The 20427-nt window shown below is 44.0% G+C and overlaps 1 protein-coding gene and 1 long non-coding RNA gene across 4 annotated transcripts; one reads left to right on the top strand and one right to left on the bottom strand.

The window, feature by feature from the left end:
* The first annotated feature begins 474 nt into the window (after window positions 1-474).
* On the top strand, window positions 475-1805 carry LOC119021467. The gene is made up of 2 exons (XR_005075592.1): window positions 475-761; window positions 862-1805. It is a non-coding gene; the product is annotated as an uncharacterized LOC119021467 (long non-coding RNA).
* Window positions 1806-13486: 11681 nt separating this feature from the next.
* Window positions 13487-19930, bottom strand: mych (myelocytomatosis oncogene homolog). Of its 3 annotated transcripts, none has more exons than XM_037102065.1 (3): window positions 19639-19930; window positions 17442-17991; window positions 13487-16502 (listed from the first exon to the last, which is right to left on the bottom strand). In XM_037102065.1, the coding sequence occupies exons 2-3, from the start codon at window positions 17974-17976 to the stop codon at window positions 15913-15915; spliced, it is 1125 nt and encodes a 374-aa protein (XP_036957960.1). In that variant the 5' UTR covers window positions 17977-17991; window positions 19639-19930; the 3' UTR covers window positions 13487-15912. The 3 variants fall into 3 exon arrangements, with proteins under 3 accessions (XP_036957960.1, XP_036957962.1, XP_036957961.1); XM_037102067.1 differs by having other exon boundaries at window positions 19634-19930; XM_037102066.1 differs by lacking the exon at window positions 19639-19930 and having other exon boundaries at window positions 17442-18188.
* Between the last annotated feature and the right edge of the window lie 497 nt (window positions 19931-20427).

Below are 20427 nucleotides of genomic sequence, written 5' to 3' on the forward strand. Positions count from 1 at the left end.
AAGAAGGCGCGACACTTCCCTTTCAACCGGCCGAGTACGAATGCCTCCGGGCTGAATGCTAACGTCTCCGAGGTACGCTACCTCACTTTAACTTGTTAGCATACTCACCAAACAGTACGTACAAGTGACATCCAGGAGAATTTAATGAGCTCTGCAGGCGTTCATGCATAAATCAGAGTGTTGGACATTGGAAATAATCATAAAAAGGTTATTATAAATCATCTGGAGGGTTTTTTTTTAATGTCTGCAGAAAGATTCATGTCAGTCTAACAAATAGTTGTTGAGATATTTCAGTCTGTAATGAAGCAGTGAACCAACTTTAGCGTCCAACGAGCCGTTTGATAGTTCAGGAAACTTGTTGCGAATGATAGACGAGTTACAAGGAAATCAAACACCAACAATCAAACCAAAAGTCGAAATAAAAGTAGTTCAGAGCTCCAATAAAGCTGACGGAAACACCTGCGACCCATCTGCTCGTCTCCTCGGGGCCAAAATACCTCCGAGAGACGCTCAGCGAACCGACTCAACCCGACACGTTTTCCTAGAATATGCAGAACATCTTCTCTCAGACAAGCTTGATTTCCCCTGAAACAGCTTCCAGAGAGAGCGAGCGATATTTCTCTTCTCATATCAACCCATCCAGTTAGCCTGAGGAAGATTTTATTGATCCCTGTGTCGAAGCTAGTAGTGGCCAAGTGTCCCTGAATGCACCACCAGGATGAAGAGTTCAAGCTTCTTCTACAACGAGAGTCATTCTACTGGTTTGTTTCTGTAAAACCCTCCTGTGTGAACATTTGTTGGAGCCGGTCGTAAACGAGGAGCTGCTGCTCTGATCACAGCTTCTCTTTCTCATTTTCACAGGTTAAAACTGACCGGAAACAGTTTCGTGAGGCGGTTAAATGTTTACGCTGACTTCATATTCCAGTCGACGTTCCTGCAGAAAACTGGACTTCATGAATGATAATCTCAGAGCTCCTCGCTTGTTTTTCTGCCTGACTAAGCACCACTTTTGCTTTCTGTCTTTGAGGAGTTTCCACATTTTTTCCGCTCTTTAAAAAGTTAACAACTGCATTTCACGAGCAGTCAGCGAGTCAGTGTGATTCTGTAGAATCTGTGATTGGACATTCAAACAGACGTCCACATGTTTTTGTGAGGGTTCCTGCATTTTTTCCCCCCTGATAAATGCTCGGCCACAGAAAAAAAAAAATGCAGATTTGAAAAAAAGTGGAGGGAAAGAGAGGATGAAAACATGATGACTGTCAGAATCAGATTCACTGAATGTAAATGACGTCACACAACGTGCAGCCAGAACAGCCTGAGATTTATAAAATGAGACTCCAATCAGGCTAATCAGGAGCAGCCGTGCACCGAGTGAGGCCTCAGCAATCAGCAGGAGCAGCTGTGTCCGACAACCGTGACATCAACTCACCTGAACAGAGGATTGGTTACTTATCAAACATCCGTTAGTCATGTTTCCCCATCGCTGTGGATCAATACAGGGAGAGAAATCAATCAGATAGTCCAGTCGATCAATCACATGAAACATTAGAGAAAGAAAAAATGAAGATTAAATAGTTCAATCATTATTTTAAAATGGTCCAAAGTTTCATGCAAAACGTGACTTCTGTCGCTCTCAGTCGAAACAAAGATGAAGTTTGATGATGAAGTAAAACAGCAAAAGTTGAGTCTTTGACATTTTACTGCAGAAATGTTACATCTTCAAATATAAAAGATTACAGAATAAAGAAACCTGAGGAAGGTCAGAGCATTTATTTTGTTCTGTCTGTGTATTTTATTTATTTATTTTAACCACAATGTTCCCGCTGAGATTCAGAGTCAAGACCTTCAACATGAAGAAAACAAGCGAGTTCAGTAACAGGACATTTGTTTTCAGCGATCAAAAGGTCCTTAATCTTATCTTTATAATCTTTCTTGCTTTGTTCAACCAGAAACAGAAACAATCCACCAGCCTCCATTTGCAAAACGCTGATTCATTTAAACTGCTGAAACTAAATAAAAGTCGCTGAAACTATCTTGTTTGTCTTTCCACTGTTCTGACAATCACCAGCTCTGCTGTGGTTTAAAAAACTGACCCTCAGTTCATCACATTAGCTGTGAAATGATCTAATGATCAAATTTAAAGTGTCTCCAGGATGAAGGTGCACAAACTTCCACCAAAGACAGAACGAGTCTGAGGAACGATGGAGATAATTATATAAATAAAGACGCTCGCAAAGAGAAAATGTACCAATGTTGAATCTAAAGTTGCACAAAGAAGACCGACCAACTCTCTGCAAGCTGCAGCGACGGACGAATCCAACAATTCAATCAAGATACATTTACACGCATAACTGTTAATTTGGAGCGACAGAAGTTCTCTTAACAGCCTAGAAGCTTCTCAATAATCCGACAGAAGGGCCTCAATTACTGCACTCGTCACTTTTTTTATTGTTCCGAGGCTGCGACAGGACTTCTGGTGTCCCCCGAGGGAGCGAGACCGAAGGTGACGGATTGTGTGATGTTCGGGGGTTTTTCCAGTGAAGTTAAACAAAGAGTCTGTGTGTTTGTGTGTGTGTGTGTGTGTGTGTGTGTGTGTGTGTGTGTGTGTGTGTGGTTGATTTGCTTCAGGGTACAGTTAGAAGGACACAACACCGGGGGAATACCCCACCTCACCCCTCCTCCGGCGACATCACTGCCAGATGTGGAGAAAAAAACCAAACACTTGTGCAAAGACTTGAGAATCTGAGTATTTTAAAGGATGGAAATATCAAAAGTTGTTACGTTGCGGCCGGACGGAGCGTGACGATCTGCAACAAACCTTTAAATTAACAAGTTGAGTTTAGTATCTTAAAGTCTTGTGTTTGTAATTTGAGGAAATCAGCATCTACAGCGAGGAGGGAAATCCTGCCCGCAGCAGCAGCAGCAGCAGCTAATCCCACTTTGTAACTCTTCACTACCCCGCATTTTTTTTTTTCCTGTCTTTGTTTTTTTTCGGGACACCCTGGAAGAACCCCCACTGCGCTAAACACAGCGCTCTGATTGAGATGAATGAGCAGCCCGGGGTTTTTTGTGCCGCGGAGGCCTATTGTTGCTGCTGAGGGTCCATTAGCCGGCGTGCTAATCAGAGAGGAGCTGACCCCCAAAACGAGCCGCCGCATTCCATGTTTTTTTTTTGTTTTTTTTTCCTTTTTCTATGCGAGCTCCAGATAGCGGACTTTGCTCTCCTTGAAAACATTTCAGCCTCTCTCCGTGTGTTTTTCAGGTCACAGAGAAGTGTTTGACGTGTGAGGCCCGCTTTGTGTGCAGAGCAAACACGCCGCTGAGGAGCCCGACGGGAGCGCGTGGAGGCGAAACGTGAGGACGTGTTGAGCTCACATTTAACACAAAAAACACAATATTCTGTTAAGGATATGAGGGAGTTATACTTCACTCAGTGGCATAAAATCCAACAACGTGTCGGCGTCAGCGCCTCCTCGTAAATGTTTAAAAACTTGTTGGGAACTATTTTCTGCAGCGGATGAACACCCAGCAGAACCCGACACTTCTTACTTTCTGTGCCTATTTAAGTTTGTACTTTTCTATGATTGAGTTGGTTTCACGTCAGAGAGTTTCCCTCACACTCACCTGGTTGTCATCTCCTCCACAACTCTTCTTACCTGAGCTGTGATGTAATGATTCACGCCGGTGAGTCAAATGTTTTATGCTCTGCAGGGATCTCCCCCACCGAGAGAGGCGTTAATCTCCCCCGCCGTGTCTCACCTCACCCTCCCACACAGGTAAAGACGCGTGTCAGGCAGCGTCTGCGACCGCCAAACCTTTCGTTGTGGCTTTTCATTCTTCTCTGCTTTTGTTTGATTGTGCCGCCTTTATCAGTTTAACGCGCACAACGAGACACTTATTGTGGTAACTTCTCTTCTTCTTCTTCTTCTTCTTCTTCTTCTTCTTCTTCTTCTTCTTCTCTCTTACTTTACCCTCCAATTTCTCTCACAATCGAAAATGCCAGAGATCGTCTGACGGCTCCTCTGTGACTTTACCTTCACCAGAATTTGGATTTTCTCTCCAACAAATGAAAAGACAAATTACAAACTTCCATCCAGGACGACACAAATAAGTGTTTTATGATCCGACGTTTCCATCAGCAGGACGTCTGTTTGTCTGTCTCTCCCTCAGAAACACAAACCACTGCAGAAAAACACATCCAGTGTTTTAATACCGCTTTGATTTTTGGTTTGGTTTAAGTTGAGACAGCGATGGTTCATCTCGGTTTGTCTTTCCGCTCTGTCAGCAGACACAGACTCTAGTTTTTTGGTTGAATTAAAATACTTAACTCACCAAGTTAGATGTTAAAAATACGGCGACGACAGCAGAAAGTCAGAACTTACATGTAATGTGGTGAATTAAGGATCAATTATGAAACCAAAGCAGATGATTGGTGATTGTCGGAGCGGTGGAAATACAGACCAAGACGGTTTTTGGTGAGTTTTATTTAGTTTCAGTGGAGTTTAGATGAATTGATGTTGTGCAACCATTAAATTACTAGTTTTGCAAATGGAGTCTGGTGGATTTCGGTGCTGTCAGACACTTATTGTATCGTGTTGCAGCCTCGTGTTCCGGTCCACTGGACGGACACCAAAACACTTTGTACCGTCATTCACACAACATGACATGCAAGCCGAGTTTAGAAACACCAGAATCCCCCCGTTAAAGGTCGATGTCCGTCCGTCCTGAGCTGCACAGACGCTTCTTTGTATTTCAACTGTGATCGTTTTTATTCATCTGACTGAACTCAAAGGTGTCAGAACAACCTTAGATCTGCTACTGCTGATGCTTAAAATAAAAAAAAAAAAAACAACGCAAAAACTCCACTACACGAATCAACCGCCCACCAGAATCCTCCACCAAACACAAAGTAAAAACCTCAAACAAATGAAGGTTGGACTGTTTCTTTTCTCTTTCTGTGTCTGTTTCACACGTACTCTTGATTTACAACCACAAGAGGAAACAAGTCAGATGTCACAGGAGGAGGGAGGGAGGGGGGGGGGATTTTTCAAGACTCTGAAAGACCGTGCATTTGTTTTTTTCCACTCGAACTTTTCATGCAAAAGTCGGGACCTCCCCCTCCATCGCTCATTTACATGCACCCAGTAACCCCGATTCTGCAGATAAAAGGTATCAGGCCGATCAAAGTGCACGGTCAGCGGCGGCACGACCTCAAACCTCGGAGCGTGTAGGAGGACGTTTGAAACATGATATTAATCTCCGTGTGACCAAAGCACAAGATGTATTCTGTCTTGTTTTTATTGTTTTTATCGGCCTTCAGGATGCTTCAGGGTCGCTGTCGGTCTTCAGTCATCTCAGTCGATGTGAAAATCACCCAGCAGGGACGCGAAACTCTCTCAGGTGTGGCGATCTGTCACATCGCGTCTCCCTCCCTGGTGATGCATTTAAGGACTCGCGGTATGAATACAGTATGTGCATTAATTAGTGGGCTTTAAAGCTTAACGAGGAGATCCAGAGTTTATGTATATGAGAGGGGGGTTTGAGGAGGAGAATTCAGACGAGCTCTCTCAGCGTCTCCGCAGGATGCCGAGACACAAACCGACTTCGGCTCGGAGTGAAACGACTCAGCTGCCGCAAACTTTTAGCCATGACGTCAGAAGATTCAACATGGCGTCGAATAAGATAGATAAGAAGATTCCTGCTGGATTTCTTTGTAACACAACAAGTGGCCGCCGTCGTGATAATTTGGGTTTTTATGTCTTTGTCTCATTGTTACCTGAGGCGACAAACATCCAGAGAGAAACACTTAATCAAACGATGAGCTCCAACAGAGACAAATGTGTGGAATAAAAAAAATATGATGAAAAAAAGAAATAGTTTGTTTTTAAAATCTCTGACATCCAACTTTTTTACAGCATCATGTTAAAATAAAATTGCATTACCTCTAAATCCTTTTTCTCAGTTTTATTTTATTGTTCCATATTTTCTTTAAAGTTTGACTATTTGACACTGATGTCAACATTTAATTATTTCTGTTTCCTGTTTTTGTATTTTATTGCAGTTTCCCCAGAGATTAATAAAGTTTATCTAATCTTAAAAGTAAACAGAAAAAATATTACACCAAAAGTTTCAATTGTCTGATATTAAACAACATCTGGAGATTATTTAATAAAGTAATATTTAGGATACATGCTAAAAAAAAAAAGTGTGATGCCGGGAAATTATTTAAATATGAGAAAACAATTATGGAGATTTTTTTTTAAACATTAAATGGTTTTGCATATTTTTTTAAAAAAAAGATATTTAAAGATATTCATCTTAAATGTGATATTCTTAATTAAACCACATTGGTAATGTTAAATATATGAAGAAACTGTTTTTCATTTGTAATAAAAAGATTTTTACACACATTTTCAATTTTTTAAGGAAGTTTTATCAAATATTGATGAGCTATTTATCTAATAAATGTCCAAGATGTGTGAATCTGTAATAAACTCATTGCTGAGAGAGATTTGTAATGACTGTATAGGAGACTCTCATGATGTGCTAATATTTAGGATTAATAAAAAAAAATGTGTAATGCCAAGAAAGTATCAAAATATGAGAAAAACATGGAGAATTTCTTTTAACATTAAATGGTTTTGTATATTTTTTTAAAAGATATTTTCATCTTAGATGTGATATAACTTCTTAAACCTTTAGTGTGTTTTGTATTAAACAGATTTTCATACACACTGTCTCTTTTTTAGGACATTTTTAATCAAATATTTGATGAGTTATTTTTCTAATAAAAGTCCAAAGTGTGTGAATCTGTTATAAAGCGACCACCTTACTAATAAGTTTCCCTGTGTGAAGCACTTTGTTACCAGGTTTTAAAGACTCTTCTCTTGTTGCTTCACTCTAAAACATTTCAGAAACTGATTTCAACTTCAAAGGTGTCCAGGTGACAGTCGGCGTAACTTCAGTAAGATCATCGCGTTGTTACTTCCTGCGTTGAACCTGAAGTCACGTCAGAGTTTTCAGGCTGCAGACTCCGCGGAGTCTCCCGGCTGCGATCCAACGACCTCGGGAAGAATACGAACGTGTGACGGCGACAGTTAGCCGCTTCCTTTTAGCGAGCTAACGACGTGTCGATGGGGTGAATGAGAGCACTTTCACACATTAGGGAAAGTGAGCGGCGGGGGGTCGGTGGAGCAGAAGGTGAACGGGGGAGCTGCGACTGAATCACAGCAAACAGGAGGCGAAAAAACAAGCTTCTGAAGCGATCCATCAGAACTGTGTCACGATCAATACACTCTGTTCAATCAATGATCACATCCAGAAGGTGATAATGGTGACTAATCCGCCTGGGATTTGTTTGAAACTGATCTGTATCAGAACCAATCCATGTTCCCAAGATCCTTTGTGACCAAGTTTCTGCGTTCCCATGGTCGTTCTTCCACGAGGTTCTAGGCTCCAAATGTAATATGTTCCGAGGGTCCAATGTTCCCAAGGTCCGATGGTAACAGGGTCCTTATTTCAATATCCTGTGAACAAACATCCGGGTGAAAACTCTGGAAACACAGGATCCTCAGAGAACAGTTATTATATCAAGAACTGGGGAACATTGGACCCCTTGAGCTGCTCCTGTAATGTCCGATATAAATCTGAGGAACATGGGAGAACAAATATGTAGAAATGGGGAGAAAACAGAGGAGCGTTTGTTACGGTTCCATTATGTTCCTCGTAAATCTGGGAAACATTGGACCCTGGGAGAGCAAACACATGTGGGCCTGAAGAACATAAGAGACCTTGTTGTGTTCCTGCCATGTGCTCTATATAAATATGTATATATATATATGGAAACATAGGACTGTGAACCACAGTGAGGAAAATGTTTATTTGTTCTGTTGTGCAGAAGTTTAGTTTTTATTCCCTTTTTTCCTGACGTTGCTCTTCAGCTTCACTGTGAGACATTACGTTAATCTTCTCTACGTGAAATTAGTTTAACAAGAGCAGCTACACACAACGACACACTCAGACAGACACACACACACACACATTTACACTCTCCTCCCCGCTGGCTACACACACACACACACACACACACACACACACAGCGTCAGCCCGGCTCAGGATCCCGTGGTCGTGACTGAGCGCTGATATAATAGCTTTATTATTTTAACATGACTCTGGTAGTCAGTGACGTGCAAACAGGAAACGCAGCGTCAGAGCTGGCTGCAGGCCCTCGGGGGGGGGGGGGCTCCTGCACAGGCACCGGAGCAAAGGTTTCTGGGTAATGGGTTGCAGATGAGGGGTAATGTGGGGCAGCTGCGTCAGCCTCGGAACAAGAGAGGAGGACCGCGAAGACTTACCGGCTGTTGAGTCACATCCAGGCTGGAGTGGATTCAACATCCGAGCGTGATGAGCACATGATGATGAAGATGAAGATGACGGAGAGCAGCTGCCACACTGGATTCTCACAGGAACTTCAGAGGAAGAGCGTCTCGGTGGTGGTAAAGAGAGAGGAAACTCTGAGGAAAATCAAGTTTGCGTAACACTGACTTACTCATTTATCTCCAGACTGAGCCCGAGAGGTCATGGGAGATTTGCTGTTGTTCGGGGTCACCTGTTAAAAACTCCCTCAGCAAATATCGCTGGTTGTGTTACGTTTCAAAGTTAATAAGTGTTGTTTGTTCTTGAAGCACCTGTCGGCAGTAGAAGACACTTTCAGTACGAGAGCAGCTGTAAAAGCCGCCGACGCCGATGACTGTTAGCTCAGTTATGTAGCTCTGACGCTAATCTACGACGTAGCAATGTAGCGTTAGCCATGAATTCCTTCCTGAGGCGGTCACTGCAGATACTACGTAGACTGATTCACACTGGGATCACTTTCAGCTTCACTTTTCTACATCGTGCTCTTTTATTTATATTTCATCAACAAGTGGAGCTTCTGGCCGCGCTCTGCTTTAGTGCTATTCACACGTCAACGATGCTAACTTACGCCATACTAATCGCTCTGAGAAAGAGGATTAGCATCCAGCTACCACAGAAAACACCGCTAGCGGCCATAATTTGTGCGAGGTATCGTGGGAGCTAGCACCAGGCCCCCCCGAAAAAATGTTGTATTTTATCGCTAACATTTTGTAGGAAAATCAAGAAACAAAACATCAGAACACGTTAGGGAATAATAAGAAATGCTAGCACTGTTAGCTGTTCAGATGTTTGAGCGTCTTCATCAAGTCGCAGCAGAAACAGATTCACATTCGTGACTCGTGTGGTTCGGACCGGTCTGTGTCAGAACCGTCTCTCTGAGCTCTGTCATTATTTCCCGCACAGCTGGAAACTAAAACAAACAGTGAGCCTCGCGGTTCCTTTTTCTCTCTCTTTCTCCTTTGTTTCATTTCACTCACTACTTAGTTTTCCATCTCTCCGGGTCGATCCTCTCCTCTCCTCTCTCTCTCTCTTTTACTCCCTCTCCGTCTCTCTGCCGTGATGTGGCGGATCAGAATGAATGAGTCAGAATATTTGGGTCACTGAACCGCATGAGAGGCAAACAAGTCAGCTAGCTACTGTACAACGCCCACACACACACACACTGGACACACACACACACACACACACTGGACACACACACACACACACACACACACACACACACACTGGACACACACACACACACACACTGGGCTCAGTCTGTTACAGTTTGACTTTTAAACACCATCCCAGCTCTATTATAACTAAATCCAACACCTGGTGTCTGTAGACAAGAACTTTTGTTTCCTCCTTCAACTTCAAAATAAGTTCTCTGAAGTCAGAAAAATGTCAAATCAGGAGGAAACATGCAAACATGGCGGAGGACGTTCGACATTGTGTGTTTAATAGCTGACTTTCACGTCAGGAGGTGGAGGAGACGGAGGTCGTCTTAGTTTACGGGGCTGCCAAACGACCGACCGCGGATCAAATCAACCCAGTGGACTGAAGACAACCCTGAGGACATTTCCAGCCATTTTTTTGTGGCGACAAAACTGTATTTGGGATGATTGTCTGGGCTATTTGTCAGATCATCTCCGTCAGCGATCATGGCGACCAAAACAGGTTTCCTGACCCTGACCTGGTGATGTTTGTGCCTGAGCCTCATCAGAGCTATGACAAGATTCAACATAAAGAAATTTACTTATATGTGTTATCTTCACAGAAATGTTCTTGGTTGACATTCATTCGAGCAGCAGGAAGCTCATTTGGGAACAGAGTCAAAACAAACGTGATGAAACAACATGTAATCCGGAGCAACAGCGTGACTCACTGACGTGTTTTAGTGGTTTATATCCGTGTTTGTGGTTCAGCTGGAGGGATGACAGCGTCCAGGTGTTCGTCAGACATGCAGGTGAAATGATCTCAGTCAGGTAACAAGAGATAATTATAATTAATAATGTAAACACAGCAGAACACCTCAGCTGCTGACACGTTTTAACAAAGCTAAAGAATGAGAAAACACACACTGAGACGATGAGTGTGTGTGTGTGTGTGTGTGTGTGTGTGTGTGTGTGTGTGTGTGTGTGTGTGTGTGTGTGTGCACTATCAGGCCTCTCCCTGCGCTCTTTCATAAAACAACAAACCTAATCTGTCGATCGCCGATCAAAAGGCTCCTTTAATGGCACCTGACCTGATTTCTTCAGCTGCTATCAGACTCACCTGACAGTCAAATCCACTCGCTCGCCTTGACCCACATAGCTGCGCACACACACACACACACACACACACACACACACACACACACACACACACACTTCAGCTATCGATATATTACTCAATGCACTTTACTGACACATTCCTTCTCAAAGCCAAAGATAAACTGATCTCGTCCTCCATCAACGAGAAGCATCACTGAATCTCACTTTGGTGCCAGACTGGTGCCGGCTGTATTGAAGTCTATGGGGAGAAACACACTAAAACCCAACATGTGTTCACTGAACACACGTCAGAGAGGAGGTGACATGTTCACCAGAGGTCACAAGACGTAGATATGTTGCGTTTCTCCCGTAGACTTCAACAGCCTGGTCCCAAAGTGAGATTCAGTGACGTAATGACCCTTTTTATGTTCCTTTGGTCTGTGTTGTGCTGATGTTGTGAGCGACAGGAATGTAGAAACAGGACGTCAGGACTAATTAGACTAATTGTGACGCTGATGGTCTAAATAAGAAGCCGCAACAGGTTTCTACATCATTTGAGTGAGCTGTGGTTGTTTTTTGTGCTTCCAGACAGTCAGGATTCCTTCTTTAGTTCACCTCACCTAACTCGTCAAAGACCGGCGCTGTGGGTTTGAGTCCGGCCCGGCCCACCAACCTAAAAAAGCGTACTAGTATTTGCTCGGTGGGAATGAGACGTTTAAACTGGACCTGAAGCCCGAGCGGTCGTTTAAAGAATCAAATCGACTGGAAAATAAGTGAACGCTGAATTTTTTGTCTGCTGAACTGCTGAAGCAAAACCTCCAGAAGTGACTTACAAAGACACACCTACGCTGCACAGGAACGAGATAACATACAATCTCTGTGCACACACACACACACACACACACACACACCTGTATGGCACATGTCCACCTGCTCCACATGCACACTGCGACACATGGACCGAGCTCAGGTTGCACAACACACATCTACCTGCTGCCGCCTCACACTTTGCCCTGAGACAACATTCACATATCTCCACACCTGGGAGGGGCCGCCGGGGGCGACAGGTGTGAGAACGAGAGTATTCCTGCGCTGGGAAATGTGGTCGGACCGAAATCTGCTGCCTTTGTAAGTCAGCGAGGGATGGAGAGCTGAATCGTACCGAGTCATGAGATCCAAATTCTTCAGGTTCTCTCTGACGAGGTTTTGACAGACGGTGAAAAGGATCGATGACGTGAAAGTGTTAAAGGTTTCAAATTGACATTTTCTTTCTATTGTTAGAAGTTTTCTCCTGCAGTCTGTGCCGACAGTCCTACCCATTTTATTTCCTCCCCCGCATCGTTTTCAGCAGGTTTTGCTCTTTTAAAATTGTGCCTCCATTACAGCGCAGTTGTGTGACGGAGGGATCACTTTCATCACTTTTCTTGTCAAAGTAAACTGGAGAGATTTTCTTCTTTTTTTTTTACCTGAAGGCTCTGGACACACACGCAGGTGTTTCCACTTATTCTGGCTGATTAAACCTGTTGCTCAGATTGAAATTGGAAGAAACGACGCTTTGGCTCACCGTGTCAGTGTACAAATAGGTGAACATTTTACATCATGTAGTCGGTGAAACAGGAGAGTGTTGATGTCTAATCAGGCACAAAAAAAAAAAAAAAGTGACAGGAGGAGGAAGTCTTTGAAACAACTTAAGACCACATCTGAGAGACATTTACATGTAAAAACACAGAAAAGAGACAGAAAAGCTGTTGAACTCAGCTCGACTTCTGCAGGAACCACTTGACAGCTAATAAAACACGAGTGAGCACAAAGTCCTGGTGCTCAGCCGAATGAAAAGAAAAAAAAAAATTGCCAAGGTAGAAACTTTCAGAGAGTTGTTTAGATTTCACACATGGCAGTCTGAGTCGTTCCATGAAGTCTTTTGAGGCTTCCAGAGAAAACTGTGTGGAATCTGCCTCGAGTGATGTCACTGGAGTCGACATCACTTGAGTCAGTTGAATCAGAACCCTGCGGGTCCGGAGCTCAGAGGAGGCGAGCAGAACAGAACTCCGTACCTCGCTTCTCATCTCCTCTTCAGGCTCGTGACTCGAGTCTACATCCGTACGAATCGCTGTCCAAAGGATCACCAGCTGAGTTGCATTGTGGGTAATGCAGGTGTTGTTTTTTTAACTGTCCACTGACACGTTGGCGGAGCAGCACATGGAAACTCACTGACCTGTTACCCAAAACTAGACGTCGCGGATATTTCATGTTTTCAACAAGTGCAGCTCTCCTTTGGTTGATTTACGTCGTGCTGCTTTCAGCCGGAATATCTCAGCGAAGTCGTCGGGTTCACAAACCCTCCACCAGTCCACAGGTGATTCCTGAGTGCAGACCTGCCATTGGCTGGCTGGTAAGACTGATGTAAACAACTGTGGAGTCACCAGAAGGATCTACTGGCAGCTGAGGATCTCAGAACATCAACCCTCCATTTTTTACATCCTTCACACTTCTGTGTGAAAGGAAATCTGACTAACACGCTTCAGTGAGTCGCTGCCGAGAAAATATCCATTAAACCTGCAAACTGTTGACATCAAATGAAGGCGTTTTAAGACTTTTATGATATTCATGTAAACTTATATTGTTCTAAAACCAAAGTATGATAACAACGTCCGAGGCAGACATGAAGCTCCAATCGTAGACTTCATTGTTCCAGTTTTATCTTATCAATAACTCTCTGGGTGTGTTTCGTTGTAATCTATTTATCAACCTCGTAATCTGTATAATGACAGACTTTAAATACCCGTGTGTGTGTTTGTGTGTGTTTGTGTAATAAAACCACGCAGACGTCCAGAAACTCTCATTCATTGTTTAATTACATCAATATTAAAAAAAGTGCTGCTTGTAAAGAACATTTTTAAAATCCTCAAATTCAAAATGAACAAAGAAAAAAAAGGAAGAAAAAAAAAAAAGACTAAAATAATTTATGATAAGATACCAAAAATATTTACATTTTTTTTGTTTAAAAAAAGAATCTGTACAATATTTAACCAGAAAACAAACATTACAAGCCAGACTGCAGGTGGAGGTAGGTTGTATCATGCTAAGAAAAACAAAATCATCATCATCATCGTCATCATCCTCCGCCGTCTGGTTAAAACCTCTGAACGTCTCTTCGGTTCTTTGCAACCGTGAAGCTCGATGAGAAAACGTTTGGAAGAAAAATCAAGAAATTAAAGCTTCCCTGAAAAAAAAAAAAAAAAAAAAAAAAAAAAAAAAAAAAACCAGAAGCAGGTGAGGTTTGAACCAGACGGCGACGTAATCAAACAAAAAGGAAACAAGGAGTCCTGAACAGAACACATTTCAAGGCAGAACAGGTTTTTACCACTGAAAATAAAAAACACCTCCGTCCTCATCATCCCCACTGACCCGGTCTGCTCGAGTACACTCAGACCTCGAGGAGGAAGAACTGTTATCGATGCTTATTTTTAAGACATTTGACACAAATAAAAAACAAAATGTTTCTCATTTTGCACACTCAATTGAAAACAGCACATTAAATGGCTAACATTGGCAATAATTGATATCTAAGTGGCATTCATTAAATATATAAAAAAAAAAAAACCCCGTTACTGATATTTCAGAACTTTCCAGCTCCGGTACAACAACAACAGGCTCCACTGAACACGTGAGGCCTTCATCTTTTTACGATCACCATCTTTGAAATATTAAATTGGCGTCACGGCTGTTATTTTATGACCATGTCATAAAATAGTTTGATTGGCCAGTTAATTCATCAATCTGATAAAATGTACAAACCTTTTTTGTACACTGACAATATTTTCAGCGATGTTGGCTTATTGTCCTGCGTCGTTACAGTAAAATTAAAAAAGGTCATCCTCATAATGAGATTTTTGGAAGAATTCAATCCAAATGTCATCAGCAGGTGTTGAGAAAAGAAACTGTAAATCTCATTTTGATTGAATGCCACTGACCAATGAACGACGACGACACTGGAGCACTTTCCACTGGATTAAAAATCGTTAAAAAATATCTTTATACTTGGCAAATCGTCTGCTCTATGAGCTACACAATTAACATGTCACAGTATCGCCGCTGTGCTGCAGCTTCCTCCAACCAGAACCATTTAAACAACAACGTGTCAGGACACCGTCGGCCTGTCGCTCCGTTTCCAACATTCATCAAAACGTTCTCCAGAGGATTCTCGTCCCGACTTTGGCTGATTTGCTACGACGGCTCAGCTCGCGGTTCAGTTCGCTCTCCGGTTCGTTCTCCTCAAACCTGAATGCTGCTTTAATATGGCTACCTTTGAGTTTGAACAGTTTTATTAATGGACACACAATTATCACTATTGTTTCAACTATAAAAAACACACACATACTCTGAAGTGAGCGAGCCGGCGGCGAGCTGAACCGAGGCCGAGCACAGTTACACGTACAGCATCAAACCTGGTCTATACAGTACTGTCATTAACCTGATAACAGAGTGGTGTGGGCCCGAGGGTCCGCCTGAGGCCAAACGAGGCTGAACGCACACTGAAAAACTCCTTAAAATTAAAAATCATCATCATGTTTGGAATTTAACAGGAACTGACGGAGGTGCAGTTGACCGAATAACTTGGAAGCCACCATCACACACCTGTCAGAGTGGAGGGATCACTGGTTAGTATGGCTATAAGACAATCCTGAAAAACACAATATTCAAGTTTCATTCAGCTACTCAGCTGATGTGGCTTCAAGTTATTTGACCCAACTGGTGTCATTTGGCATTATTCCCCCTCCCTTAAATGGGAGGGGGAATAAAAAAAAGAAAGAAACCAAAACAAAAAGTTGGTTCTCGTCTTTCAGTGTGCGTCCAGCCAAAACTCAGAAAGAAAAAAAAAAAAAAAAAAGAATAAGAAAGATAATCTGCTTGCTCCCTCCTTGTTTTAACGCTTAAAGACGTCCTACTCTCTACAACAGTCAGCAGTCAAGGCATGAGAATGATCAATTCTGAGGCAATGAGTGTGTTGTGTTTGTCCATGGCATAAAAGTCGCTATGTTTCGTTATACAGTCCAGAGACATTGTTACCGTGAAGTTCTTGAAATGTCAAACTTTGTGCGCTCTTCTTCAGCACGACACGCCATCCTTTATCCCCACCCATCCCTCGCGTCTTTGTACAAAGTCTCTTCCCTTATCCACCCTCACCCGCCCTCATTGTCTCTACAGGTCTAAACAAAAAAAAAACATAAAAAATATGCAGCCCTGGTGTCGTAGTCCATTAGCTTCGAAGCTGCTCCAGTCGGGCTTTCAGCTCTTCCTGTTTCGCTCTAAGTTTGTCCCTCTTGGACTGCAGTCTGTGACCCTCGTCCTCCAGGCCGTAGATGCAGTCCCGCGCCTTCTTCAGGATCACCACCTTGGACGCTTTGTCGTTGTGCGACAGCTCGGGCACGTTGTCCCGCAGGCGCATGAAGCAGTTTTTCAGCTCGTTGCGCCGCTGCCGCTCCATCACGTTGTGCGTCCGCCTCCGCTCCTCCTCATCCTCCGTCTCCGTCGAGTTCCGGGACGAGTGGTGATGGTACCGCGACGAGGACGATGACGACGAGGATGAAGACGAGCTGCGGGACGAGTGGTGGTAGCGCGACGAGCTGTCGCCACCTCGCGACCGCTTGTTGGAGGAAGACGAAGGCGGCGGCGAGGCGGGGCAGGGCGCGGCGTAGTTGTGTTGCAGCTGGATCTCAAAGTGGTGGCGCTGAAGAGCTCGCCTCTCCTCTTCCTTCTTCTGCTGGCGGACAGACAGGTCGGACAGCGAGGGCAGAGGGGAGGGGCTGGAGGGACAGCGGACCACCGTCACGACATCGATCTCCTCCTCTGTGGGAAACAAGAGAAGAGGGAGAGAGAAGGGTTTAGAGTTTTCTGGCACAACCTTGTTTTCTGACCCCGTGTGGTAATTTTAGCAGCTCTGTGACGGCATGACGACATTTCACAGGACACCAACAACAAGTGTGTGGACAGTGTACACAGACAGCAGGACACCAGATGGTAGTCACAGTCTGTCTTTCTACTGTAAACAACCACAAATATGAGGAAACGCACAACTGGTGGCAAACTGTCACTAATTAATTAATGAGTTAATGAACAAAGGCAGCTCAGGATCATGGCCACGGTTAAAAAAAGGCATAAACAGCTTTTTATTTAACACTAAAATGAAAAATTAAAACATTTGTGAGATTTCGGTGTTTCAACAAAGACTAATCCTTCAAATATAATAGATGTGTGTCTGCCTCTTCCTGTGTGGTTCATAGCTGGAGTACCAGAGGGCACCGGTCGGTGAAATGACTCATTACGAGTTAATGGATGGAGCCGCGACTGTTACCGCTGAGCATGACTCACACACGTCTTACAGTCAATTCTCCCTCCTGAAAGCTCTCATCTACTCATGTCAGTCAGCAGCTGACGCCCTGCCCACGCTCCAACAACCTCGCCGGTCTTAAGGCTCGGGGAGATTACAGGTGAGCGGCGGGAGTTCAGATAAGCTGAGTGCAAAGAACATGCTGGGCTCGGTGCCACTAAACATTAACAGCTGAATTATCAATGAATTATCAGTTCTGGACGAGGAGTGTTTATACTGATAAGCTGCACAATAAACACGGCAGCAATGAGATTAAAGTCTGATACCAGAACTAAAAACACCAAGAAAAATCCAACCATTTAAAAAATAAAATTAAAAAAAAAGTCTAAAAGTGTGAATCAAAAACAAGTCCAAAGATTCTGACTAAAATAAAATAATAATATGTGAAATGAACTCACCAGAGTCACTGGATGAAAGTTCTCCACCGGTGGATCCGTAGTCCGATGTGGACTCGCTGGTCTCCTGTGTGTCCATCAGGTTCTGGCAGTCCAGCGTGGAGCCGGCGATCTCCTCAAAGATGCTGGTGTTGATGTCAGACAGCAGTGGGCTGGAGCCCAGCATGGTGGACACCAGCTTCTCCTCCAGGCTCTTGTCCGTTGCCAGGTACTGCCACAGGCAGTCCTCGCCGCCCTCGTCCAGCGGGGAGCAGGGCTGGCTGGACTCGCCCTCCTTCTCAGCAGCGTCGGAGTGGAAGAAGTCACAGTTCCAGTTGAGTTGCATGTCGTGGTCCTCCAGCAGGATGTCCGACACGTAGCTCAGCTGGTCCTCCTTGGACAGCGGCTTACTGCCTCCCACCCCGGGCTTCATCGGGGGGGACTGCGGCGGCGTCGGTAGCGACTGGAGGTCCTTCATCAAACTCTGACAGAACTCATCGTCAAAAAGCAGCGGCTCAGAGTAAAGCCAGTCCTGCGACTGATTGAAGCTTTGCAACATGTTTGCTTGCAGAATCTGAGAGAAAAATGAGAAAAACAGGACAAAAAGAAAAAAAACCCAAATCAGTGAGGTAGCAGAGCGCGTTAGGTTTAAATCCAGTAGTGTGTTTAAAGCAGCGCAGTGTCGGCGATGAACGGGGTAAATCCCAGCAGCACCAACACGTGTTGTAGTGAAAGTTTACACCGGTTCCTCCAGACTGAGACCCAGAGCAGCAGCGTGCCACCTTTTATCTGTGTTTACATCACTGAAGCTCCGCCCCTCATGCTGCTCCCCCGGGGGGCGGCTGTAAATCACCCCAAAAGATTCAACGCCCCCTCCCATGACATCATAGGAACAGCTGGGAGAGACAGGGGCTAGAAACTTAACACCTCTTTCCACAATTTACATTTTTCCTTCTCAGAAAGTTAATAATAATAAAAAAAAAAAAAAGGCCCTACAAATGGAGCCCGGCTGCCTGCTGGTGTGGAAAACAATACTTTAAGAGAGAGGATGGGCGGCTTTTGTTTGCTCTTCTTTTTGTTGCTCAACACTTTTAAGCCTCTGGTGCCGTTTCACACATGAACGAGCACTTCAAGCTTCTCTGCAGGAAATCCAGAAAACCTCACAACTTCTTTCTCGTGATTAAAAAAAAAAAAAAAGAAAAGAAAAACTGCTTTGCTTAGCACAATGCCTGGATAGTTAACATGAAAAAAGAAGCCCGGAGGATCTTGTGCAATTACAGCAACCAGTCAGGACACGACAAGTGAACTATGCATCAACCAAAAAACTTTAAGGTGATAATGCAAAAAAAAAAAAAAAGGTGTAAAATCAATCATCTGATTACACAAACAAGGCTGGAGAAGTACTGTGGGAAAGCCCTATAAGATTCCTATGGGGTCTTATGGTATGTGTGTGTGTAGCAGGCTGTATTGGAGAACAAAGCAGCAGTGTGTGTGTGGTGCAGACAGACTCTGGGAGTTAAAGGCTGCCTTTCTTTACCATCACAGCCTGAGAAACCTGAGCCAGAAGCTGAACACAGACCAGTCTGCTGCGTGACAAGACAGTTAAAGTAAGTAAATATTAGCTTTAATGATGACATTTTCCTGATCCAACACAACAGTACACTGCTGTGTATTACACGTGAATGACTGCCAGTCTCTAAAACCACCAGCGACTAAGTCCAACGCGTGCATTTAAAGGCTGAATCTAAAATACCCAAAATTCTAAATGAGGTTCTGAATGCAGATTCACCGCAGCGTCACTCTCCCGTTAGAGCGCGTTGACCGTATGCCTTCGCACCAGACTCCCTTTAAAATTTCACTTAAAATTATTTTTGTCAAGATTTTTTTGAACGCGACACATTTCCAAAAAAACCTCAACATACAAGAAAAGCACGCGTGTAGGCTTGCTCTGCAATTCCGTGTGAAAGACGTCACTCATCGCACCAGGAAAAAAAACAAAAACAAAAAAAAAGCTCAAAGTCCTTAAAAAACCCAGAGGTGAACCCGCTGGAAGGGTCATTTAAAAAACCCCGCATGGGCTGAGCAGCGCTGCTGGGTCCCCCACGTGAAACTGCCTCCTCTGCCTTTAAATCACAAAAAACACCACGACAACAGAAACGCACAACTTCACACACGAAGTCAAATCACAAAAAAAGTCGCCTGCATGCAAAGCTCACCTTACCTAAATCTCCTCACAGACGCTGTTGGTGGTGGTGATGATGTTGTAGGTGGTGGTGGGATTCAAAAATGAAGAAGAAATATCGAGAGAAACGTCCGGAAATATCCAATAAAATCCACCGAGAGAGACGTGACAGTTGGATTATCTGCTGACGTGAAATTTTCTGCGTGTGAAATTAAAGTTGGAGAAGAGCAGCATGGTGTTTGTATCCTGCTCCTGCTCCTTCTTCTCCTTCTTCTTCTTCTTCTCCTTCCTCCTCTCAGCCGCTACGAGCAGACAGAGTGGGTGTGGCCGGCGGCTCGCTCGGTTTATATCACCGCTGCTCGCCGTTCTCCCTCCGCCGCTCGCAAAATCGCGCCAAAACGTTAAAACCGACACCGGCTCGTCGATGGCAACCGAACACGGTGTCTATATATTCGCCGTCGGTTCCGGTTTCGATTAAATCCTGGCGGAAGACTAACGGCGGAGGCGCGTTTGTGTAATTCAGGATCCAAACCGGGGACTATGTTGTCTTCACGGCGGAGTGATACTGTGCAGGGTGGGATTCCAGGAAAATGGTGGCGGGTAAAAAAGTTGGGACAGAACACACGTGGATTGTGCACAGATGCCGGGTGTCTCACTGCCGGTCTGTCTGTCTGTCTGTCCGCCCTCAGGACGTCAATTAGAGCCGCGGAGTGACATTTAAACTCATTTTATTGTTATTGTTTTAATGTTTGATGCGTTCAGGTGCACGTTAATCTGGATTTAGACGATGCACGGCGCAGAAATGTTTTACTTTCTCGGGCATTAAAA

This window comes from Acanthopagrus latus, chromosome 6 (genome assembly GCF_904848185.1).
Source record: "Acanthopagrus latus isolate v.2019 chromosome 6, fAcaLat1.1, whole genome shotgun sequence".
Classification (NCBI taxonomy): domain Eukaryota; kingdom Metazoa; phylum Chordata; class Actinopteri; order Spariformes; family Sparidae; genus Acanthopagrus; species Acanthopagrus latus.